Source organism: Aythya marila (genome assembly GCF_965140915.1).
Source record: "Aythya marila genome assembly, contig: HAP1_HAP1_SCAFFOLD_755, whole genome shotgun sequence".
Lineage (NCBI taxonomy): Eukaryota > Metazoa > Chordata > Aves > Anseriformes > Anatidae > Aythya > Aythya marila.
Window position 1 is genome coordinate 12,927 of NW_028137706.1, and position 21,720 is coordinate 34,646.

The 21,720-nt window shown below is 66.4% G+C and overlaps 11 protein-coding genes across 11 annotated transcripts; 6 read left to right on the forward strand and 5 right to left on the reverse strand.

The window, feature by feature from the left end:
• Positions 1-770: 770 nt before the first annotated feature.
• Positions 771-1,136, forward strand: LOC309890615 (feather keratin 4-like; the record flags this gene model as incomplete). Its single annotated transcript, XM_082785038.1, has 1 exon — positions 771-1,136. One exon carries the CDS (start codon positions 771-773, stop codon positions 1,134-1,136), a length of 366 nt encoding a protein of 121 aa, XP_082641164.1.
• Positions 1,137-2,861: 1,725 nt separating this feature from the next.
• LOC309890620 (feather keratin 4-like) lies at positions 2,862-3,705 on the reverse strand. The gene has a single exon (XM_082785043.1). The coding sequence runs from the start codon at positions 3,677-3,679 to the stop codon at positions 3,314-3,316; it is 366 nt and encodes a 121-aa protein (XP_082641169.1). The 5' UTR covers positions 3,680-3,705; the 3' UTR covers positions 2,862-3,313.
• Positions 3,706-4,859: 1,154 nt separating this feature from the next.
• LOC309890611 (feather keratin 4-like) lies at positions 4,860-5,234 on the forward strand (the record flags this gene model as incomplete). Its single annotated transcript, XM_082785034.1, has 1 exon — positions 4,860-5,234. Exon 1 carries the CDS (start codon positions 4,869-4,871, stop codon positions 5,232-5,234), a length of 366 nt encoding a protein of 121 aa, XP_082641160.1. The 5' UTR covers positions 4,860-4,868.
• Positions 5,235-6,959: 1,725 nt separating this feature from the next.
• On the reverse strand, positions 6,960-7,919 carry LOC309890613 (feather keratin 4-like). Its single transcript, XM_082785036.1, has 2 exons — positions 7,915-7,919; positions 6,960-7,798 (listed from the first exon to the last, which is right to left on the reverse strand). The coding sequence occupies exon 2, from the start codon at positions 7,775-7,777 to the stop codon at positions 7,412-7,414; it is 366 nt and encodes a 121-aa protein (XP_082641162.1). The 5' UTR covers positions 7,778-7,798; positions 7,915-7,919; the 3' UTR covers positions 6,960-7,411.
• A 1,038-nt stretch (positions 7,920-8,957) lies between these two features.
• On the forward strand, positions 8,958-9,332 carry LOC309890614 (feather keratin 4-like; the record flags this gene model as incomplete). Its single annotated transcript, XM_082785037.1, has 1 exon — positions 8,958-9,332. The coding sequence occupies exon 1, from the start codon at positions 8,967-8,969 to the stop codon at positions 9,330-9,332; it is 366 nt and encodes a 121-aa protein (XP_082641163.1). The 5' UTR covers positions 8,958-8,966.
• Positions 9,333-11,056: 1,724 nt separating this feature from the next.
• LOC309890608 (feather keratin 4-like) lies at positions 11,057-12,667 on the reverse strand. The gene is made up of 2 exons (XM_082785031.1): positions 12,012-12,667; positions 11,057-11,895 (listed from the first exon to the last, which is right to left on the reverse strand). Exon 2 carries the CDS (start codon positions 11,872-11,874, stop codon positions 11,509-11,511), a length of 366 nt encoding a protein of 121 aa, XP_082641157.1. The 5' UTR covers positions 11,875-11,895; positions 12,012-12,667; the 3' UTR covers positions 11,057-11,508.
• Positions 12,668-13,054: 387 nt separating this feature from the next.
• LOC309890619 (feather keratin 4-like) lies at positions 13,055-13,429 on the forward strand (the record flags this gene model as incomplete). Its single annotated transcript, XM_082785042.1, has 1 exon — positions 13,055-13,429. The coding sequence occupies exon 1, from the start codon at positions 13,064-13,066 to the stop codon at positions 13,427-13,429; it is 366 nt and encodes a 121-aa protein (XP_082641168.1). The 5' UTR covers positions 13,055-13,063.
• A 1,724-nt stretch (positions 13,430-15,153) lies between these two features.
• On the reverse strand, positions 15,154-16,113 carry LOC309890610 (feather keratin 4-like). The gene is made up of 2 exons (XM_082785033.1): positions 16,109-16,113; positions 15,154-15,992 (listed from the first exon to the last, which is right to left on the reverse strand). Exon 2 carries the CDS (start codon positions 15,969-15,971, stop codon positions 15,606-15,608), a length of 366 nt encoding a protein of 121 aa, XP_082641159.1. The 5' UTR covers positions 15,972-15,992; positions 16,109-16,113; the 3' UTR covers positions 15,154-15,605.
• Positions 16,114-17,151: 1,038 nt separating this feature from the next.
• On the forward strand, positions 17,152-17,526 carry LOC309890621 (feather keratin 4-like; the record flags this gene model as incomplete). Its single annotated transcript, XM_082785044.1, has 1 exon — positions 17,152-17,526. Exon 1 carries the CDS (start codon positions 17,161-17,163, stop codon positions 17,524-17,526), a length of 366 nt encoding a protein of 121 aa, XP_082641170.1. The 5' UTR covers positions 17,152-17,160.
• Positions 17,527-19,286: 1,760 nt separating this feature from the next.
• On the reverse strand, positions 19,287-20,861 carry LOC309890604 (feather keratin 4-like). Its single transcript, XM_082785028.1, has 2 exons — positions 20,206-20,861; positions 19,287-20,089 (listed from the first exon to the last, which is right to left on the reverse strand). The coding sequence occupies exon 2, from the start codon at positions 20,066-20,068 to the stop codon at positions 19,703-19,705; it is 366 nt and encodes a 121-aa protein (XP_082641154.1). The 5' UTR covers positions 20,069-20,089; positions 20,206-20,861; the 3' UTR covers positions 19,287-19,702.
• A 387-nt stretch (positions 20,862-21,248) lies between these two features.
• LOC309890616 (feather keratin 4-like) lies at positions 21,249-21,623 on the forward strand (the record flags this gene model as incomplete). The annotated part of the gene is made up of 1 exon (XM_082785039.1): positions 21,249-21,623. The coding sequence occupies exon 1, from the start codon at positions 21,258-21,260 to the stop codon at positions 21,621-21,623; it is 366 nt and encodes a 121-aa protein (XP_082641165.1). The 5' UTR covers positions 21,249-21,257.
• Positions 21,624-21,720: the final 97 nt, after the last annotated feature.

Here is a 21,720-nt window from a genome sequence, read left to right on the forward strand (position 1 = left end):
GGTGTTTCGTCACCTCGCCCCTCTGCAGATAACAACTGCAGTGCGTACGTCATGGAGGCGCTGGCGTGTGGCTGCTCCTTGCCCAGCGCCACGACCCCGCTCTGCCCTGGGGCTCTCCACAGCGCGCACGCGGCCACCCTGAGACCAAGCCCCTGGGGAAGAGCTGCGGCACGCAGGGTGCTGGCAGCCCGCCTGTGTCACACTGCATGCCCTCTTAGGCACGCAGGGGATGAGACGGCAGCGGGGCTAATTTGCCCATTAGGTGAGGGCTGGCGAGCGTCCAAGCGGGGTAATTGCAGGGGCTGAGGGAGCGGGTGGGGGCTGGCGAGGAACCGGCGTCAGCACAACAGCCCCGTGGCGCGCAGGGAGGAGGCTGGGGCTCGGCCACCACGGGCCACGTGCCCCCAGCGTGGCCAGCTCCTCCCCGCGCTCGCCAGCCCCCATAAAAGCGTGGTCCTGGGCAAGCGCTGGCATCCGCCGCTCCTGCCTGGCTCTGCACGGGAAAAGGGTGGGTGGCGGGGCCTCGTCGGGCAGGGGCCGGTGTGGGGCTCCCTGGCCACCAGAGCTCTGCCGGACGCGCTGTGGGCAGAGGGGCTCTGTGGGGGCAGGCGAGGGCCGCGGGCACGCAGGGAGCAGGCGTGGAGAGCCGGGGCGGGCTGAGGAGGGAGTCCCCTGGCTGTGGCACGGGCCCTGCTCTGCCAGGGCATCTCCTCACTCACAGCACCGGCCCTGGGGGCTTTGCATTGCAGGCTCAGCTCTCTCACACCAAGATGGCTTGCAACGACCTGTACCCGCCGAAAACCAGCGTCGCCGTCCCCCAGCCCATCGCTGAGAGCTGCAACGAGCTGTGCGCGCGGCAGTGCCCTGACTCGACGGCCTTCATCCAGCCGCCCCCCGTTGTCGTCACCTTCCCCGGCCCCATCCTCAGCTCCTTCCCCCAGCAAGCCGTGGTGGGCTCCTCCGGAGCACCCGCCTTTGGGGGCTCCCTGGGGCTGGGGGGCCTCTACGGTGCGGGGGCCACCCAGGGCTCGGGGGGCCTCTGCACCTTTGGCAGGCTCTACGCTTCTCCCGCCTGCAGCCCCTACGTCTTGCCGCGCTACAGCAAGAAGCTGTGGGACACCTGTGGGCCCTGCTAAAGCCACGCCCGTGCCACCTCTTCTCCTCTCGTCCTTCCTCCTCCTCCTCTTCACAGACACGTGACTCCTCCGGTGCTGCCCCCCAGGGCCCTTTCTTGGCCCTGGGCCGGCCAGCGCCTGGCAGAAGCCTGAAGGAAGAACGCCTCTCTGGAAGCCCCAGGCACCACCGGCCTGCCTGGGCCTTGCTCGTGGCTCTGTGCTTCTGTCCTTTCCTGCCTTGACAATAAAGCAAGCCTGCATCCAATGCCTGCCTCTCCGCCTTTCCTTCCCAGGCCCCGCGGGGGCTCCAGGGCTCCCTCCGCCTGCACATGGCCCCTTCGCTCTCCCAGCCCCCCAAAGAGCCGGGGCGCCCTGGACAAAGTCCCTGGCAGCCCTGCCTCCCACACTGAGGGCTGCAGCCCATCTCCCAGGGCCCTGCCTGGAAGCAGCCTGCTCCCCGCCTCCAGCAGGGCCGCCTCCAGACGCTCCACACAAGGTCCTGAAACAGAGGGGAACCCCGAGCCAGGAGCAGCAGCACGCCAACTGCCGCCTCCACGCAGCGCCACCTGAACAAAGCTTAAGCCTTGTCCAAAACACTTCTCTGCCCAGCCCGCTCCCGGGCTTACACACTCCTGTAGCTGAAGAAAGAGCTTCTCCCAAAGAGCCAAGCCAAACTTCTCCCAGGGCACCGTTCAGCTCTGAGCTTTTCCCTCACAGCCCAGCAGTTAGCAGAGCTTATCTTTAGCAGGCAATTTCTATACAATTAGCACAGCTTGCAGTCCAACCAAACTTCTAGGAACCAGCTCGGCTTCCTTATTATCTAGCATTCTTGCATTTCCTAGACGGTTCAGTCATGCGGACCCTCGTCCAAATCCTTACTAATCACCACCACACCAGCACCACAGGCTAGAGCCAGTCTTGACCGGAAAGAACTCACTCTACTCCAAGGAAGAAGACAACGCCGCAGGCAGCCCTGAGCACCCAGGGAGCAGAGGCTTCTTCCTGCCAGCCAGCCAGCCAGCCAGCCAGCCAGCCAGCAGCAGCAGCAGCAGCTCCAGCCTGAGTGCCACATGGGGCTTGCTGCCGCTTCGTTTTATAGCCAGTGTTCCCTGAGCTGTGCCACTTCCCTCTTCCTTAACGGGCGTCACCACACCCAAGGATCCAGCACGTGGGCTTTGTGCTAACACTGATGGGCTTAATCCCAGGGCCAGCAGGAGGCTTGCCTGGGAAGAGGTGTCACCTCAGCCTGGGGCCACAAAGGGGGAGACAGAAGGGGAGGGGGCGACCCATGCTCAGCGTCCTTACGTCTTACGGCTGCTGCTAACCCTATTGCCAATGAGCAGGAGCAGGGGGGAGCGCTCACGGCCCCAAGGCACGTTGCTGGCTCCTGCTCCACTGGGCGGCCACCAGCCCCACGGCCATTTCTGCAAGGCTGCCCTCCAGCAAGGGACCGGCCCTGCACTCACCGTGTGCAGCGCTCAGCCATCCCTGCTCTCCGGCCTCTTCCTCTGCGCTTCTTGCCCGAGACGGTGCCTCGCTTCTGCGGAGTAGCGCCACTTGGCAGAGCTGGTTGCGCTCCCGGGCGGAGAAGGCCAGGCAAAGCAGAACTGCCAGCACCTCTCCTGCTCTCTGCCCTAATGCCCTGGGCCTCCCAGCACCAGCGTGTGCCCTCCCCCGGAGCCTCCACTACGCCCCGCAGGGCTGCTTTCCTGCCTCGGAACACAGAAAGAGGAAGAGAGAGAGGAGTGGATGCAGGAAACCTTTATTGTGCCCGGCACGGCAGGAGAAGTGGACAGAGAGCTGGAGCAGGAGCCAGCGGGGCTGGCTGTGGCGTGTCGGGGGGACAGAGGATCTTCTCCAGAGCGTGGCTTCTGGTTGCGCAAGCCCCGGCGGTGCGGCACTGCAGCTCGGGAGGACTTGGTCCATGGGCCCCACAGGCCTTGAAGGGTCTTGCTTCTGCTGCGGAGAGCAGGAGGGGGGAAGAGAGAGCGGGAGAGCAGAGGGCAGGCTGGGCGAAAGGCCCTGGCCATGGAGGAAGGAGGAGTAGAATAGGGTGCGAGAGGCCGAAGGGGCCGGCACAGCCAGCTGCCCAGGCCTTGGCTGGGGCTGGAGATGCTCAGCGCTCCTCAGCGCCCCGTGCCCACGAGCTCAGCCATGCGTCGCGGCAGCTGGCAGGGGGTCTGGGGCAGGACATGGCTTTAGCAGGGCCCACAGGTGTCCCACAGCTTCTTGCTGTAGCGCGGCAAGAGGTAGGGGCTGCAGGCGGGAGAAGCGTAGGGCCTGCCAAAGGTGCAGAGGCCCCCCGAGCCCTGGGTGGCCCCCGCGCCGTAGAGGCCCCCCAGCCCCAGGGAGCCCCCAAAGGCGGGTGCTCCGGAGGAGCCCACCACGGCTTGCTGGGGGAAGGAGCTGAGGATGGGGCCGGGGAAGGTGACGACAACGGGGGGCGGCTGGATGAAGGCCGTCGAGTCGGGGCACTGCCGCGCGCACAGCTCGTTGCAGCTCTCAGCGATGGGCTGGGGGACGGCGATGCTGGTTTTCGGTGGGCACAGGTCGTAGCAAGCCATCTTGCGGTATTGGACGGTGCTCTGCAAGAGGGCACAGAGTGCGATGCGAGGGAGCAGTAGACGGCAGCTGGCCAGGCTGAGGCGCCGGGGCCAGGGGCAGGGGCCAGCGGCAGGAGGAGAAGCGCTCGCAGACTTACCCTGTTCCCCAAGGAGAAGGCGGTCAGAGCAGTGCTTGCGAGAGCCCCGCGCAGGCCGAGCTTTTATCCAGGCCCCGCCATTGCGCAGCGCCCGCTGGGCCAATGGGCAGAGGCGGCACTCCCTCCTGCCGAGGCCAGGCTGTCCTGCTCCTGCCCTCCCTGAGTCAGCATCCCCTGTCCGGACCAGCACAGGCCCCTTTGCTGGCTTCCCTCCCCTTTCCGCTTGGCGGGCCAAATGCGTGATGCTGAGCAGGCAGTGCCCGAGAGGAGCGCCTTTGATTTGGCGTTTCGTCACCTCGCCCCTCTGCAGATAACAACTGCAGTGCGTACGTCATGGAGGTGCTGGCGTGTGGCTGCTCCTTGCCCAGCGCCACGACCCCGCTCTGCCCTGGGGCTCTCCACAGCGCGCACGCGGCCACCCTGAGACCAAGCCCCTGGGGAAGAGCTGCGGCACGCAGGGTGCTGGCAGCCCGCCTGTGTCACACTGCATGCCCTCTTAGGCACGCAGGGGATGAGACGGCAGCGGGGCTAATTTGCCCATTAGGTGAGGGCTGGCGAGCGTCCGAGCGGGGTAATTGCAGGGGCTGAGGGAGCGGGTGGGGGCTGGCGAGGAACCGGCGTCAGCACAACAGCCCCGTGGCGCGCAGGGAGGAGGCTGGGGCTCGGCCACCACGGGCCACGTGCCCCCAGCGCGGCCAGCTCCTCCCCGCGCTCGCCAGCCCCCATAAAAGCGTGGTCCTGGGCAAGCGCTGGCATCCGCCGCTCCTGCCTGGCTCTGCACGGGAAAAGGGTGGGTGGCGGGGCCTCGTCGGGCAGGGGCCGGTGTGGGGCTCCCTGGCCACCAGAGCTCTGCCGGACGCGCTGTGGGCAGAGGGGCTCTGTGGGGGCAGGCGAGGGCCGCGGGCATGCAGGGAGCAGGCGTGGAGAGCCGGGGCGGGCTGAGGTGGGAGTCCCCTGGCTGTGGCACGGGCCCTGCTCTGCCAGGGCATCTCCTCACTCACAGCACCGGCCCTGGGGGCTTTGCATTGCAGGCTCAGCTCTCTCACACCAAGATGGCTTGCAACGACCTGTACCCGCCGAAAACCAGCGTCGCCGTCCCCCAGCCCATCGCTGAGAGCTGCAACGAGCTGTGCGCGCGGCAGTGCCCTGACTCGACGGCCTTCATCCAGCCGCCCCCCGTTGTCGTCACCTTCCCCGGCCCCATCCTCAGCTCCTTCCCCCAGCAAGCCGTGGTGGGCTCCTCCGGAGCACCCGCCTTTGGGGGCTCCCTGGGGCTGGGGGGCCTCTACGGCGCGGGGGCCACCCAGGGCTCGGGAGGCCTCTGCACCTTTGGCAGGCCCTACGCTTCTCCCGCCTGCAGCCCTTACGTCTTGCCGCGCTACAGCAAGAAGCTGTGGGACACCTGTGGGCCCTGCTAAAGCCACGCCCGTGCCACCTCTTCTCCTCTCATCCTTCCTCCTCCTCCTCTTCACAGACACGTGACTCCTCCGGTGCTGCCCCCCAGGGCCCTTTCTTGGCCCTGGGCCGGCCAGCGCCTGGCAGAAGCCTGAAGGAAGAACGCCTCTCTGGAAGCCCCAGGCACCACCGGCCTGCCTGGGCCTTGCTCGTGGCTCTGTGCTTCTGTCCTTTCCTGCCTTGACAATAAAGCAAGCCTGCATCCAATGCCTGCCTCTCCGCCTTTCCTTCCCAGGCCCCGCGGGGGCTCCAGGGCTCCCTCCGCCTGCACATGGCCCCTTCGCTCTCCCAGCCCCCCAAAGAGCCGGGGCGCCCTGGACAAAGTCCCTGGCAGCCCTGCCTCCCACACTGAGGGCTGCAGCCCATCTCCCAGGGCCCTGCCTGGAAGCAGCCTGCTCCCCGCCTCCAGCAGGGCCGCCTCCAGACGCTCCACACAAGGTCCTGAAACAGAGGGGAACCCCGAGCCAGGAGCAGCAGCACGCCAACTGCCGCCTCCACGCAGCGCCACCTGAACAAAGCTTAAGCCTTGTCCAAAACACTTCTCTGCCCAGCCCGCTCCCGGGCTTACACACTCCTGTAGCTGAAGAAAGAGCTTCTCCCAAAGAGCCAAGCCAAACTTCTCCCAGGGCACCGTTCAGCTCTGAGCTTTTCCCTCACAGCCCAGCAGTTAGCAGAGCTTATCTTTAGCAGGCAATTTCTATACAATTAGCACAGCTTGCAGTCCAACCAAACTTCTAGGAACCAGCTCGGCTTCCTTATTATCTAGCATTCTTGCATTTCCTAGACGGTTCAGTCATGCGGACCCTCGTCCAAATCCTTACTAATCACCACCACACCAGCACCACAGGCTAGAGCCAGTCTTGACCGGAAAGAACTCACTCTACTCCAAGGAAGAAGACAACGCCGCAGGCAGCCCTGAGCACCCAGGGAGCAGAGGCTTCTTCCTGCCAGCCAGCCAGCCAGCCAGCCAGCCAGCCAGCAGCAGCAGCAGCAGCTCCAGCCTGAGTGCCACATGGGGCTTGCTGCCGCTTCGTTTTATAGCCAGTGTTCCCTGAGCTGTGCCACTTCCCTCTTCCTTAACGGGCGTCACCACACCCAAGGATCCAGCACGTGGGCTTTGTGCTAACACTGATGGGCTTAATCCCAGGGCCAGCAGGAGGCTTGCCTGGGAAGAGGTGTCACCTCAGCCTGGGGCCACAAAGGGGGAGACAGAAGGGGAGGGGGCGACCCATGCTCAGCGTCCTTACGTCTTACGGCTGCTGCTAACCCTATTGCCAATGAGCAGGAGCAGGGGGGAGCGCTCACGGCCCCAAGGCACGTTGCTGGCTCCTGCTCCACTGGGCGGCCACCAGCCCCACGGCCATTTCTGCAAGGCTGCCCTCCAGCAAGGGACCGGCCCTGCACTCACCGTGTGCAGCGCTCAGCCATCCCTGCTCTCCGGCCTCTTCCTCTGCGCTTCTTGCCCGAGACGGTGCCTCGCTTCTGCGGAGTAGCGCCACTTGGCAGAGCTGGTTGCGCTCCCGGGCGGAGAAGGCCAGGCAAAGCAGAACTGCCAGCACCTCTCCTGCTCTCTGCCCTAATGCCCTGGGCCTCCCAGCACCAGCGTGTGCCCTCCCCCGGAGCCTCCACTACGCCCCGCAGGGCTGCTTTCCTGCCTCGGAACACAGAAAGAGGAAGAGAGAGAGGAGTGGATGCAGGAAACCTTTATTGTGCCCGGCACGGCAGGAGAAGTGGACAGAGAGCTGGAGCAGGAGCCAGCGGGGCTGGCTGTGGCGTGTCGGGGGGACAGAGGATCTTCTCCAGAGCGTGGCTTCTGGTTGCGCAAGCCCCGGCGGTGCGGCACTGCAGCTCGGGAGGACTTGGTCCATGGGCCCCACAGGCCTTGAAGGGTCTTGCTTCTGCTGCGGAGAGCAGGAGGGGGGAAGAGAGAGCGGGAGAGCAGAGGGCAGGCTGGGCGAAAGGCCCTGGCCATGGAGGAAGGAGGAGTAGAATAGGGTGCGAGAGGCCGAAGGGGCCGGCACAGCCAGCTGCCCAGGCCTTGGCTGGGGCTGGAGATGCTCAGCGCTCCTCAGCGCCCCGTGCCCACGAGCTCAGCCATGCGTCGCGGCAGCTGGCAGGGGGTCTGGGGCAGGACATGGCTTTAGCAGGGCCCACAGGTGTCCCACAGCTTCTTGCTGTAGCGCGGCAAGAGGTAGGGGCTGCAGGCGGGAGAAGCGTAGGGCCTGCCAAAGGTGCAGAGGCCCCCCGAGCCCTGGGTGGCCCCCGCGCCGTAGAGGCCCCCCAGCCCCAGGGAGCCCCCAAAGGCGGGTGCTCCGGAGGAGCCCACCACGGCTTGCTGGGGGAAGGAGCTGAGGATGGGGCCGGGGAAGGTGACGACAACGGGGGGCGGCTGGATGAAGGCCGTCGAGTCGGGGCACTGCCGCGCGCACAGCTCGTTGCAGCTCTCAGCGATGGGCTGGGGGACGGCGACGCTGGTTTTCGGTGGGCACAGGTCGTAGCAAGCCATCTTGCGGGATTGGACGGTGCTCTGCAAGAGGGCACAGAGTGCGATGCGAGGGAGCAGTAGACGGCAGCTGGCCAGGCTGAGGCGCCGGGGCCAGGGGCAGGGGCCAGCGGCAGGAGGAGAAGCGCTCGCAGACTTACCCTGTTCCCCAAGGAGAAGGTGGTCAGAGCAGTGCTTGCGAGAGCCCCGCGCAGGCCGAGCTTTTATCCAGGCCCCGCCATTGCGCAGCGCCCGCTGGGCCAATGGGCAGAGGCGGCACTCCCTCCTGCCGAGGCCAGGCTGTCCTGCTCTTGCCCTCCCTGAGTCAGCATCCCCTGTCCGGACCAGCACAGGCCCCTTTGCTGGCTTCCCTCCCCTTTCCGCTTGGCGGGCCAAATGCGTGGTGCTGAGCAGGCAGTGCCCGAGAGGAGCGCCTTTGATTTGGCGTTTCGTCACCTCGCCCCTCTGCAGATAACAACTGCAGTGCGTACGTCATGGAGGTGCTGGCGTGTGGCTGCTCCTTGCCCAGCGCCACGACCCCGCTCTGCCCTGGGGCTCTCCACAGCGCGCACGCGGCCACCCTGAGACCAAGCCCCTGGGGAAGAGCTGCGGCACGCAGGGTGCTGGCAGCCCGCCTGTGTCACACTGCATGCCCTCTTAGGCACGCAGGGGATGAGACGGCAGCGGGGCTAATTTGCCCATTAGGTGAGGGCTGGCGAGCGTCCGAGCGGGGTAATTGCAGGGGCTGAGGGAGCGGGTGGGGGCTGGCGAGGAACCGGCGTCAGCACAACAGCCCCGTGGCGCGCAGGGAGGAGGCTGGGGCTCGGCCACCACGGGCCACGTGCCCCCAGCGCGGCCAGCTCCTCCCCGCGCTCGCCAGCCCCCATAAAAGCGTGGTCCTGGGCAAGCGCTGGCATCCGCCGCTCCTGCCTGGCTCTGCACGGGAAAAGGGTGGGTGGCGGGGCCTCGTCGGGCAGGGGCCGGTGTGGGGCTCCCTGGCCACCAGAGCTCTGCCGGACGCGCTGTGGGCAGAGGGGCTCTGTGGGGGCAGGCGAGGGCCGCGGGCATGCAGGGAGCAGGCGTGGAGAGCCGGGGCGGGCTGAGGAGGGAGTCCCCTGGCTGTGGCACGGGCCCTGCTCTGCCAGGGCATCTCCTCACTCACAGCACCGGCCCTGGGGGCTTTGCATTGCAGGCTCAGCTCTCTCACACCAAGATGGCTTGCAACGACCTGTACCCGCCGAAAACCAGCGTCGCCGTCCCCCAGCCCATCGCTGAGAGCTGCAACGAGCTGTGCGCGCGGCAGTGCCCTGACTCGACGGCCTTCATCCAGCCGCCCCCCGTTGTCGTCACCTTCCCCGGCCCCATCCTCAGCTCCTTCCCCCAGCAAGCCGTGGTGGGCTCCTCCGGAGCACCCGCCTTTGGGGGCTCCCTGGGGCTGGGGGGCCTCTACGGCGCGGGGGCCACCCAGGGCTCGGGGGGCCTCTGCACCTTTGGCAGGCCCTACGCTTCTCCCGCCTGCAGGCCCTACCTCTTGCCGCGCTACAGCAAGAAGCTGTGGGACACCTGTGGGCCCTGCTAAAGCCACGCCCGTGCCACCTCTTCTCCTCTCGTCCTTCCTCCTCCTCCTCTTCACAGACACGTGACTCCTCCGGTGCTGCCCCCCAGGGCCCTTTCTTGGCCCTGGGCCGGCCAGCGCCTGGCAGAAGCCTGAAGGAAGAACGCCTCTCTGGAAGCCCCAGGCACCACCAGCCTGCCTGGGCCTTGCTCGTGGCTCTGTGCTTCTGTCCTTTCCTGCCTTGACAATAAAGCAAGCCTGCATCCAATGCCTGCCTCTCCGCCTTTCCTTCCCAGGCCCGCGGGGGCTCCAGGGCTCCCTCCGCCTGCACATGGCCCCTTCGCTCTCCCAGCCCCCCAAAGAGCCGGGGCGCCCTGGACAAAGCCCCTGGCAGCCCTGCCTCCCACACTGAGGGCTGCAGCCCATCTCCCAGGGCCCTGCCTGGAAGCAGCCTGCTCCCCGCCTCCAGCAGGGCCGCCTCCAGACGCTCCACACAAGGTCCTGAAACAGAGGGGAACCCCGAGCCAGGAGCAGCAGCACGCCAACTGCCGCCTCCACGCAGCGCCACCTGAACAAAGCTTAAGCCTTGTCCAAAACACTTCTCTGCCCAGCCCGCTCCCGGGCTTACACACTCCTGTAGCTGAAGAAAGAGCTTCTCCCAAAGAGCCAAGCCAAACTTCTCCCAGGGCACCGTTCAGCTCTGAGCTTTTCCCTCACAGCCCAGCAGTTAGCAGAGCTTATCTTCAGCAGGCAATTTCTATACAATTAGCACAGCTTGCAGTCCAACCAAACTTCTAGGAACCAGCTCGGCTTCCTTATTATCTAGCATTCTTGCATTTCCTAGACGGTTCAGTCATGCGGACCCTCGTCCAAATCCTTACTAATCACCACCACACCAGCACCACAGGCTAGAGCCAGTCTTGACCGGAAAGAACTCACTCTACTCCAAGGAAGAAGACAACGCCGCAGGCAGCCCTGAGCACCCAGGGAGCAGAGGCTTCTTCCTGCCAGCCAGCCAGCCAGCCAGCCAGCCAGCCAGCAGCAGCAGCAGCAGCTCCAGCCTGAGTGCCACATGGGGCTTGCTGCCGCTTCGTTTTATAGCCAGTGTTCCCTGAGCTGTGCCACTTCCCTCTTCCTTAACGGGCGTCACCACACCCAAGGATCCAGCACGTGGGCTTTGTGCTAACACTGATGGGCTTAATCCCAGGGCCAGCAGGAGGCTTGCCTGGGAAGAGGTGTCACCTCAGCCTGGGGCCACAAAGGGGGAGACAGAAGGGGAGGGGGCGACCCATGCTCAGCGTCCTTACGTCTTACGGCTGCTGCTAACCCTATTGCCAATGAGCAGGAGCAGGGGGGAGCGCTCACGGCCCCAAGGCACGTTGCTGGCTCCTGCTCCACTGGGCGGCCACCAGCCCCACGGCCATTTCTGCAAGGCTGCCCTCCAGCAAGGGACCGGCCCTGCACTCACCGTGTGCAGCGCTCAGCCATCCCTGCTCTCCGGCCTCTTCCTCTGCGCTTCTTGCCCGAGACGGTGCCTCGCTTCTGCGGAGTAGCGCCACTTGGCAGAGCTGGTTGCGCTCCCGGGCGGAGAAGGCCAGGCAAAGCAGAACTGCCAGCACCTCTCCTGCTCTCTGCCCTAATGCCCTGGGCCTCCCAGCACCAGCGTGTGCCCTCCCCCGGAGCCTCCACTACGCCCCGCAGGGCTGCTTTCCTGCCTCGGAACACAGAAAGAGGAAGAGAGAGAGGAGTGGATGCAGGAAACCTTTATTGTGCCCGGCACGGCAGGAGAAGTGGACAGAGAGCTGGAGCAGGAGCCAGCGGGGCTGGCTGTGGCGTGTCGGGGGGACAGAGGATCTTCTCCAGAGCGTGGCTTCTGGTTGCGCAAGCCCCGGCGGTGCGGCACTGCAGCTCGGGAGGACTTGGTCCATGGGCCCCACAGGCCTTGAAGGGTCTTGCTTCTGCTGCGGAGAGCAGGAGGGGGGAAGAGAGAGCGGGAGAGCAGAGGGCAGGCTGGGCGAAAGGCCCTGGCCATGGAGGAAGGAGGAGTAGAATAGGGTGCGAGAGGCCGAAGGGGCCGGCACAGCCAGCTGCCCAGGCCTTGGCTGGGGCTGGAGATGCTCAGCGCTCCTCAGCGCCCCGTGCCCACGAGCTCAGCCATGCGTCGCGGCAGCTGGCAGGGGGTCTGGGGCAGGACATGGCTTTAGCAGGGCCCACAGGTGTCCCACAGCTTCTTGCTGTAGCGCGGCAAGAGGTAGGGGCTGCAGGCGGGAGAAGCGTAGGGCCTGCCAAAGGTGCAGAGGCCCCCCGAGCCCTGGGTGGCCCCCGCGCCGTAGAGGCCCCCCAGCCCCAGGGAGCCCCCAAAGGCGGGTGCTCCGGAGGAGCCCACCACGGCTTGCTGGGGGAAGGAGCTGAGGATGGGGCCGGGGAAGGTGACGACAACGGGGGGCGGCTGGATGAAGGCCGTCGAGTCGGGGCACTGCCGCGCGCACAGCTCGTTGCAGCTCTCAGCGATGGGCTGGGGGACGGCGACGCTGGTTTTCGGTGGGCACAGGTCGTAGCAAGCCATCTTGCGGGATTGGACGGTGCTCTGCAAGAGGGCACAGAGTGCGATGTGAGGGAGCAGTAGACGGCAGCTGGCCAGGCTGAGGCGCCGGGGCCAGGGGCAGGGGCCAGCGGCAGGAGGAGAAGCGCTCGCAGACTTACCCTGTTCCCCAAGGAGAAGGCGGTCAGAGCAGTGCTTGCGAGAGCCCCGCGCAGGCCGAGCTTTTATCCAGGCCCCGCCATTGCGCAGCGCCCGCTGGGCCAATGGGCAGAGGCGGCACTCCCTCCTGCCGAGGCCAGGCTGTCCTGCTCCTGCCCTCCCTGAGTCAGCATCCCCTGTCCGGACCAGCACAGGCCCCTTTGCTGGCTTCCCTCCCCTTTCCGCTTGGCGGGCCAAATGCGTGGTGCTGAGCAGGCAGTGCCCGAGAGGAGCGCCTTTGATTTGGCGTTTCGTCACCTCGCCCCTCTGCAGATAACAACTGCAGTGCGTACGTCATGGAGGTGCTGGCGTGTGGCTGCTCCTTGCCCAGCGCCACGACCCCGCTCTGCCCTGGGGCTCTCCACAGCGCGCACGCGGCCACCCTGAGACCAAGCCCCTGGGGAAGAGCTGCGGCACGCAGGGTGCTGGCAGCCCGCCTGTGTCACACTGCATGCCCTCTTAGGCACGCAGGGGATGAGACGGCAGCGGGGCTAATTTGCCCATTAGGTGAGGGCTGGCGAGCGTCCGAGCGGGGTAATTGCAGGGGCTGAGGGAGCGGGTGGGGGCTGGCGAGGAACCGGCGTCAGCACAACAGCCCCGTGGCGCGCAGGGAGGAGGCTGGGGCTCGGCCACCACGGGCCACGTGCCCCCAGCGCGGCCAGCTCCTCCCCGCGCTCGCCAGCCCCCATAAAAGCGTGGTCCTGGGCAAGCGCTGGCATCTGCCGCTCCTGCCTGGCTCTGCACAGGAAAAGGGTGGGTGGCGGGGCCTCGTCGGGCAGGGGCCGGTGTGGGGCTCCCTGGCCACCAGAGCTCTGCCGGACGCGCTGTGGGCAGAGGGGCTCTGTGGGGGCAGGCGAGGGCCGCGGGCATGCAGGGAGCAGGCGTGGAGAGCCGGGGCGGGCTGAGGAGGGAGTCCCCTGGCTGTGGCACGGGCCCTGCTCTGCCAGGGCATCTCCTCACTCACAGCACCGGCCCTGGGGGCTTTGCATTGCAGGCTCAGCTCTCTCACACCAAGATGGCTTGCAACGACCTGTACCCGCCGAAAACCAGCGTCGCCGTCCCCCAGCCCATCGCTGAGAGCTGCAACGAGCTGTGCGCGCGGCAGTGCCCTGACTCGACGGCCTTCATCCAGCCGCCCCCCGTTGTCGTCACCTTCCCCGGCCCCATCCTCAGCTCCTTCCCCCAGCAAGCCGTGGTGGGCTCCTCCGGAGCACCCGCCTTTGGGGGCTCCCTGGGGCTGGGGGGCCTCTACGGCGCGGGGGCCACCCAGGGCTCGGGGGGCCTCTGCACCTTTGGCAGGCCCTACGCTTCTCCCGCCTGCAGCCCCTACCTCTTGCCGCGCTACAGCAAGAAGCTGTGGGACACCTGTGGGCCCTGCTAAAGCCACGCCCGTGCCACCTCTTCTCCTCTCGTCCTTCCTCCTCCTCCTCTTCACAGACACGTGACTCCTCCGGTGCTGCCCCCCAGGGCCCTTTCTTGGCCCTGGGCCGGCCAGCGCCTGGCAGAAGCCTGAAGGAAGAACGCCTCTCTGGAAGCCCCAGGCACCACCAGCCTGCCTGGGCCTTGCTCGTGGCTCTGTGCTTCTGTCCTTTCCTGCCTTGACAATAAAGCAAGCCTGCATCCAATGCCTGCCTCTCCGCCTTTCCTTCCCAGGCCCGCGGGGGCTCCAGGGCTCCCTCCGCCTGCACATGGCCCCTTCGCTCTCCCAGCCCCCCAAAGAGCCGGGGCGCCCTGGACAAAGCCCCTGGCAGCCCTGCCTCCCACACTGAGGGCTGCAGCCCATCTCCCAGGGCCCTGCCTGGAAGCAGCCTGCTCCCCGCCTCCAGCAGGGCCGCCTCCAGACGCTCCACACAAGGTCCTGAAACAGAGGGGAACCCCGAGCCAGGAGCAGCAGCACGCCAACTGCCGCCTCCACGCAGCGCCACCTGAACAAAGCTTAAGCCTTGTCCAAAACACTTCTCTGCCCAGCCCGCTCCCGGGCTTACACACTCCTGTAGCTGAAGAAAGAGCTTCTCCCAAAGAGCCAAGCCAAACTTCTCCCAGGGCACCGTTCAGCTCTGAGCTTTTCCCTCACAGCCCAGCAGTTAGCAGAGCTTATCTTTAGCAGGCAATTTCTATACAATTAGCACAGCTTGCAGTCCAACCAAACTTCTAGGAACCAGCTCGGCTTCCTTATTATCTAGCATTCTTGCATTTCCTAGACGGTTCAGTCATGCGGACCCTCGTCCAAATCCTTACTAATCACCACCACACCAGCACCACAGGCTAGAGCCAGTCTTGACCGGAAAGAACTCACTCTACTCCAAGGAAGAAGACAACGCCGCAGGCAGCCCTGAGCACCCAGGGAGCAGAGGCTTCTTCCTGCCAGCCAGCCAGCCAGCCAGCCAGCCAGCCAGCAGCAGCAGCAGCAGCTCCAGCCTGAGTGCCACATGGGGCTTGCTGCCGCTTCGTTTTATAGCCAGTGTTCCCTGAGCTGTGCCACTTCCCTCTTCCTTAACGGGCGTCACCACACCCAAGGATCCAGCACGTGGGCTTTGTGCTAACACTGATGGGCTTAATCCCAGGGCCAGCAGGAGGCTTGCCTGGGAAGAGGTGTCACCTCAGCCTGGGGCCACAAAGGGGGAGACAGAAGGGGAGGGGGCGACCCATGCTCAGCGTCCTTACGTCTTACGGCTGCTGCTAACCCTATTGCCAATGAGCAGGAGCAGGGGGGAGCGCTCACGGCCCCAAGGCACGTTGCTGGCTCCTGCTCCACTGGGCGGCCACCAGCCCCACGGCCATTTCTGCAAGGCTGCCCTCCAGCAAGGGACCGGCCCTGCACTCACCGTGTGCAGCGCTCAGCCATCCCTGCTCTCCGGCCTCTTCCTCTGCGCTTCTTGCCCGAGACGGTGCCTCGCTTCTGCGGAGTAGCGCCACTTGGCAGAGCTGGTTGCGCTCCCGGGCGGAGAAGGCCAGGCAAAGCAGAACTGCCAGCACCTCTCCTGCTCTCTGCCCTAATGCCCTGGGCCTCCCAGCACCAGCGTGTGCCCTCCCCCGGAGCCTCCACTACGCCCCGCAGGGCTGCTTTCCTGCCTCGGAACACAGAAAGAGGAAGAGAGAGAGGAGTGGATGCAGGAAACCTTTATTGTGCCCGGCACGGCAGGAGAAGTGGACAGAGAGCTGGAGCAGGAGCCAGCGGGGCTGGCTGTGGCGTGTCGGGGGGACAGAGGATCTTCTCCAGAGCGTGGCTTCTGGTTGCGCAAGCCCCGGCGGTGCGGCACTGCAGCTCGGGAGGACTTGGTCCATGGGCCCCACAGGCCTTGAAGGGTCTTGCTTCTGCTGCGGAGAGCAGGAGGGGGGAAGAGAGAGCGGGAGAGCAGAGGGCAGGCTGGGCGAAAGGCCCTGGCCATGGAGGAAGGAGGAGTAGAATAGGGTGCGAGAGGCCGAAGGGGCCGGCACAGCCAGCTGCCCAGGCCTTGGCTGGGGCTGGAGATGCTCAGCGCTCCTCAGCGCCCCGTGCCCACGAGCTCAGCCATGCGTCGCGGCAGCTGGCAGGGGGTCTGGGGCAGGACATGGCTTTAGCAGGGCCCACAGGTGTCCCACAGCTTCTTGCTGTAGCGCGGCAAGAGGTAGGGGCTGCAGGCGGGAGAAGCGTAGGGCCTGCCAAAGGTGCAGAGGCCCCCCGAGCCCTGGGTGGCCCCCGCGCCGTAGAGGCCCCCCAGCCCCAGGGAGCCCCCAAAGGCGGGTGCTCCGGAGGAGCCCACCACGGCTTGCTGGGGGAAGGAGCTGAGGATGGGGCCGGGGAAGGTGACGACAACGGGGGGCGGCTGGATGAAGGCCGTCGAGTCGGGGCACTGCCGCGCGCACAGCTCGTTGCAGCTCTCAGCGATGGGCTGGGGGACGGCGACGCTGGTTTTCGGTGGGCACAGGTCGTAGCAAGCCATCTTGCGGGATTGGACGGTGCTCTGCAAGAGGGCACAGAGTGCGATGCGAGGGAGCAGTAGACGGCAGCTGGCCAGGCTGAGGCGCCGGGGCCAGGGGCAGGGGCCAGCGGCAGGAGGAGAAGCGCTCGCAGACTTACCCTGTTCCCCAAGGAGAAGGTGGTCAGAGCAGTGCTTGCGAGAGCCCCGCGCAGGCCGAGCTTTTATCCAGGCCCCGCCATTGCGCAGCGCCCGCTGGGCCAATGGGCAGAGGCGGCACTCCCTCCTGCCGAGGCCAGGCTGTCCTGCTCCTGCCCTCCCTGAGTCAGCATCCCCTGTCCGGACCAGCACAGGCCCCTTTGCTGGCTTCCCTCCCCTTTCCGCTTGGCGGGCCAAATGCGTGGTGCTGAGCAGGCAGTGCCCGAGAGGAGCGCCTTTGATTTGGCGTTTCGTCACCTCGCCCCTCTGCAGATAACAACTGCAGTGCGTACGTCATGGAGGTGCTGGCGTGTGGCTGCTCCTTGCCCAGCGCCACGACCCCGCTCTGCCCTGGGGCTCTCCACAGCGCGCACGCGGCCACCCTGAGACCAAGCCCCTGGGGAAGAGCTGCGGCACGCAGGGTGCTGGCAGCCCGCCTGTGTCACACTGCATGCCCTCTTAGGCACGCAGGGGATGAGACGGCAGCGGGGCTAATTTGCCCATTAGGTGAGGGCTGGCGAGCGTCCGAGCGGGGTAATTGCAGGGGCTGAGGGAGCGGGTGGGGGCTGGCGAGGAACCGGCGTCAGCACAACAGCCCCGTGGCGCGCAGGGAGGAGGCTGGGGCTCGGCCACCACGGGCCACGTGCCCCCAGCGCGGCCAGCTCCTCCCCGCGCTCGCCAGCCCCCATAAAAGCGTGGTCCTGGGCAAGCGCTGGCATCCGCCGCTCCTGCCTGGCTGTGCACGGGAAAAGGGTGGGTGGCGGGGCCTCGTCGGGCAGGGGCCGGTGTGGGGCTCCCTGGCCACCAGAGCTCTGCCGGACGCGCTGTGGGCAGAGGGGCTCTGTGGGGGCAGGCGAGGGCCGCGGGCATGCAGGGAGCAGGCGTGGAGAGCCGGGGCGGGCTGAGGAGGGAGTCCCCTGGCTGTGGCACGGGCCCTGCTCTGCCAGGGCATCTCCTCACTCACAGCACCGGCCCTGGGGGCTTTGCATTGCAGGCTCAGCTCTCTCACACCAAGATGGCTTGCAACGACCTGTACCCGCCGAAAACCAGCGTCGCCGTCCCCCAGCCCATCGCTGAGAGCTGCAACGAGCTGTGCGCGCGGCAGTGCCCTGACTCGACGGCCTTCATCCAGCCGCCCCCCGTTGTCGTCACCTTCCCCGGCCCCATCCTCAGCTCCTTCCCCCAGCAAGCCGTGGTGGGCTCCTCCGGAGCACCCGCCTTTGGGGGCTCCCTGGGGCTGGGGGGCCTCTACGGCGCGGGGGCCACCCAGGGCTCGGGGGGCCTCTGCACCTTTGGCAGGCCCTACGCTTCTCCCGCCTGCAGGCCCTACCTCTTGCCGCGCTACAGCAAGAAGCTGTGGGACACCTGTGGGCCCTGCTAAAGCCACGCCCGTGCCACCTCTTCTCCTCTCGTCCTTCCTCCTCCTCCTCTTCACAGACACGTGACTCCTCCGGTGCTGCCCCCCAGGGCCCTTTCTTGGCCCTGGGCCGGCCAGCGCCTGGCAGAAGCCTGAAGGAAGAACGCCTCTCTGGAAGCCCCAGGCACCACCAGCCTGCCTGGGCCTTGCTCGTGGCTCTGTGCTTCTGTCCTTTCCTGCCTTGACAATAAAGCAAGCCTGCATCCAATGCCTGCCTCTCCGCCTTTCCTTCCCAGGCCCGCGGGGGCTCCAGGGCTCCCTCCGCCTGCACATGGCCCCTTCGCTCTCCCAGCCCCCCAAAGAGCCGGGGCGCCCTGGACAAAGCCCCTGGCAGCCCTGCCTCCCACACTGAGGGCTGCAGCCCATCTCCCAGGGCCCTGCCTGGAAGCAGCCTGCTCCCCGCCTCCAGCAGGGCCGCCTCCAGACGCTCCACACAAGGTCCTGAAACAGAGGGGAACCCCGAGCCAGGAGCAGCAGCACGCCAACTGCCGCCTCCACGCAGCGCCACCTGAACAAAGCTTAAGCCTTGTCCAAAACACTTCTCTGCCCAGCCCGCTCCCGGGCTTACACACTCCTGTAGCTGAAGAAAGAGCTTCTCCCAAAGAGCCAAGCCAAACTTCTCCCAGGGCACCGTTCAGCTCTGAGCTTTTCCCTCACAGCCCAGCAGTTAGCAGAGCTTATCTTTAGCAGGCAATTTCTATACAATTAGCACAGCTTGCAGTCCAACCAAACTTCTAGGAACCAGCTCGGCTTCCTTATTATCTAGCATTCTTGCATTTCCTAGACGGTTCAGTCATGCGGACCCTCGTCCAAATCCTTACTAATCACCACCACACCAGCACCACAGGCTAGAGCCAGTCTTGACCGGAAAGAACTCACTCTACTCCAAGGAAGAAGACAACGCCGCAGGCAGCCCTGAGCACCCAGGGAGCAGAGGCTTCTTCCTGCCAGCCAGCCAGCCAGCCAGCCAGCCAGCCAGCAGCAGCAGCAGCAGCTCCAGCCTGAGTGCCACATGGGGCTTGCTGCCGCTTCGTTTTATAGCCAGTGTTCCCTGAGCTGTGCCACTTCCCTCTTCCTTAACGGGCGTCACCACACCCAAGGATCCAGCACGTGGGCTTTGTGCTAACACTGATGGGCTTAATCCCAGGGCCAGCAGGAGGCTTGCCTGGGAAGAGGTGTCACCTCAGCCTGGGGCCACAAAGGGGGAGACAGAAGGGGAGGGGGCGACCCATGCTCAGCGTCCTTACGTCTTACGGCTGCTGCTAACCCTATTGCCAATGAGCAGGAGCAGGGGGGAGCGCTCACGGCCCCAAGGCACGTTGCTGGCTCCTGCTCCACTGGGCGGCCACCAGCCCCACGGCCATTTCTGCAAGGCTGCCCTCCAGCAAGGGACCGGCCCTGCACTCACCGTGTGCAGCGCTCAGCCATCCCTGCTCTCCGGCCTCTTCCTCTGCGCTTCTTGCCCGAGACGGTGCCTCGCTTCTGCGGAGTAGCGCCACTTGGCAGAGCTGGTTGCGCTCCCGGGCGGAGAAGGCCAGGCAAAGCAGAACTGCCAGCACCTCTCCTGCTCTCTGCCCTAATGCCCTGGGCCTCCCAGCACCAGCGTGTGCCCTCCCCCGGAGCCTCCACTACGCCCCGCAGGGCTGCTTTCCTGCCTCGGAACACAGAAAGAGGAAGAGAGAGAGGAGTGGATGCAGGAAACCTTTATTGTGCCTGGCACGGCAGGAGAAGTGGACAGAGAGCTGGAGCAGGAGCCAGCGGGGCTGGCTGTGGCGTGTCGGGGGGACAGAGGATCTTCTCCAGAGCGTGGCTTCTGGTTGCGCAAGCCCCGGCGGTGCGGCACTGCAGCTCGGGAGGACTTGGTCCATGGGCCCCACAGGCCTTGAAGGGTCTTGCTTCTGCTGCGGAGAGCAGGAGGGGGGAAGAGAGAGCGGGAGAGCAGAGGGCAGGCTGGGCGAAAGGCCCTGGCCATGGAGGAAGGAGGAGTAGAATAGGGTGCGAGAGGCCGAAGGGGCCGGCACAGCCAGCTGCCCAGGCCTTGGCTGGGGCTGGAGATGCTCAGCGCTCCTCAGCGCCCCGTGCCCACGAGCTCAGCCATGCGTCGCGGCAGCTGGCAGGGGGTCTGGGGCAGGACATGGCTTTAGCAGGGCCCACAGGTGTCCCACAGCTTCTTGCTGTAGCGCGGCAAGAGGTAGGGGCTGCAGGCGGGAGAAGCGTAGGGCCTGCCAAAGGTGCAGAGGCCCCCCGAGCCCTGGGTGGCCCCCGCGCCGTAGAGGCCCCCCAGCCCCAGGGAGCCCCCAAAGGCGGGTGCTCCGGAGGAGCCCACCACGGCTTGCTGGGGGAAGGAGCTGAGGATGGGGCCGGGGAAGGTGACGACAACGGGGGGCGGCTGGATGAAGGCCGTCGAGTCGGGGCACTGCCGCGCGCACAGCTCGTTGCAGCTCTCAGCGATGGGCTGGGGGACGGCGACGCTGGTTTTCGGTGGGCACAGGTCGTAGCAAGCCATCTTGCGGGATTGGACGGTGCTCTGCAAGAGGGCACAGAGTGCGATGCGAGGGAGCAGTAGACGGCAGCTGGCCAGGCTGAGGCGCCGGGGCCAGGGGCAGGGGCCAGCGGCAGGAGGAGAAGCGCTCGCAGACTTACCCTGTTCCCCAAGGAGAAGGCGGTCAGAGCAGTGCTTGCGAGAGCCCCGCGCAGGCCGAGCTTTTATCCAGGCCCCGCCATTGCGCAGCGCCCGCTGGGCCAATGGGCAGAGGCGGCACTCCCTCCTGCCGAGGCCAGGCTGTCCTGCTCCTGCCCTCCCTGAGTCAGCATCCCCTGTCCGGACCAGCACAGGCCCCTTTGCTGGCTTCCCTCCCCTTTCCGCTTGGCGGGCCAAATGCGTGGTGCTGAGCAGGCAGTGCCCGAGAGGAGCGCCTTTGATTTGGCGTTTCGTCACCTCGCCCCTCTGCAGATAACAACTGCAGTGCGTACGTCATGGAGGTGCTGGCGTGTGGCTGCTCCTTGCCCAGCGCCACGACCCCGCTCTGCCCTGGGGCTCTCCACAGCGCGCACGCGGCCACCCTGAGACCAAGCCCCTGGGGAAGAGCTGCGGCACGCAGGGTGCTGGCAGCCCGCCTGTGTCACACTGCATGCCCTCTTAGGCACGCAGGGGATGAGACGGCAGCGGGGCTAATTTGCCCATTAGGTGAGGGCTGGCGAGCGTCCGAGCGGGGTAATTGCAGGGGCTGAGGGAGCGGGTGGGGGCTGGCGAGGAACCGGCGTCAGCACAACAGCCCCGTGGCGCGCAGGGAGGAGGCTGGGGCTCGGCCACCACGGGCCACGTGCCCCCAGCGCGGCCAGCTCCTCCCCGCGCTCGCCAGCCCCCATAAAAGCGTGGTCCTGGGCAAGCGCTGGCATCTGCCGCTCCTGCCTGGCTCTGCACAGGAAAAGGGTGGGTGGCGGGGCCTCGTCGGGCAGGGGCCGGTGTGGGGCTCCCTGGCCACCAGAGCTCTGCCGGACGCGCTGTGGGCAGAGGGGCTCTGTGGGGGCAGGCGAGGGCCGCGGGCATGCAGGGAGCAGGCGTGGAGAGCCGGGGCGGGCTGAGGAGGGAGTCCCCTGGCTGTGGCACGGGCCCTGCTCTGCCAGGGCATCTCCTCACTCACAGCACCGGCCCTGGGGGCTTTGCATTGCAGGCTCAGCTCTCTCACACCAAGATGGCTTGCAACGACCTGTACCCGCCGAAAACCAGCGTCGCCGTCCCCCAGCCCATCGCTGAGAGCTGCAACGAGCTGTGCGCGCGGCAGTGCCCTGACTCGACGGCCTTCATCCAGCCGCCCCCCGTTGTCGTCACCTTCCCCGGCCCCATCCTCAGCTCCTTCCCCCAGCAAGCCGTGGTGGGCTCCTCCGGAGCACCCGCCTTTGGGGGCTCCCTGGGGCTGGGGGGCCTCTACGGCGCGGGGGCCACCCAGGGCTCGGGGGGCCTCTGCACCTTTGGCAGGCCCTACGCTTCTCCCGCCTGCAGCCCCTACCTCTTGCCGCGCTACAGCAAGAAGCTGTGGGACACCTGTGGGCCCTGCTAAAGCCACGCCCGTGCCACCTCTTCTCCTCTCGTCCTTCCTCCTCCTCCTCTTCACAGACACGTGACTCCTCCGGTGCTGCCCCCCAGGGCCCTTTCTT

Bases quoted from the DNA above. Each gene is read 5' to 3' on its own strand.
- LOC309890613 (XM_082785036.1), bottom strand. From the start codon at position 7,777: ATGGCTTGCTACGACCTGTGCCCACCGAAAACCAGCGTCGCCGTCCCC.
- LOC309890608 (XM_082785031.1), bottom strand. From the start codon at position 11,874: ATGGCTTGCTACGACCTGTGCCCACCGAAAACCAGCGTCGCCGTCCCC.
- LOC309890610 (XM_082785033.1), bottom strand. From the start codon at position 15,971: ATGGCTTGCTACGACCTGTGCCCACCGAAAACCAGCGTCGCCGTCCCC.
- LOC309890604 (XM_082785028.1), bottom strand. From the start codon at position 20,068: ATGGCTTGCTACGACCTGTGCCCACCGAAAACCAGCGTCGCCGTCCCC.
- LOC309890620 (XM_082785043.1), bottom strand. From the start codon at position 3,679: ATGGCTTGCTACGACCTGTGCCCACCGAAAACCAGCATCGCCGTCCCC.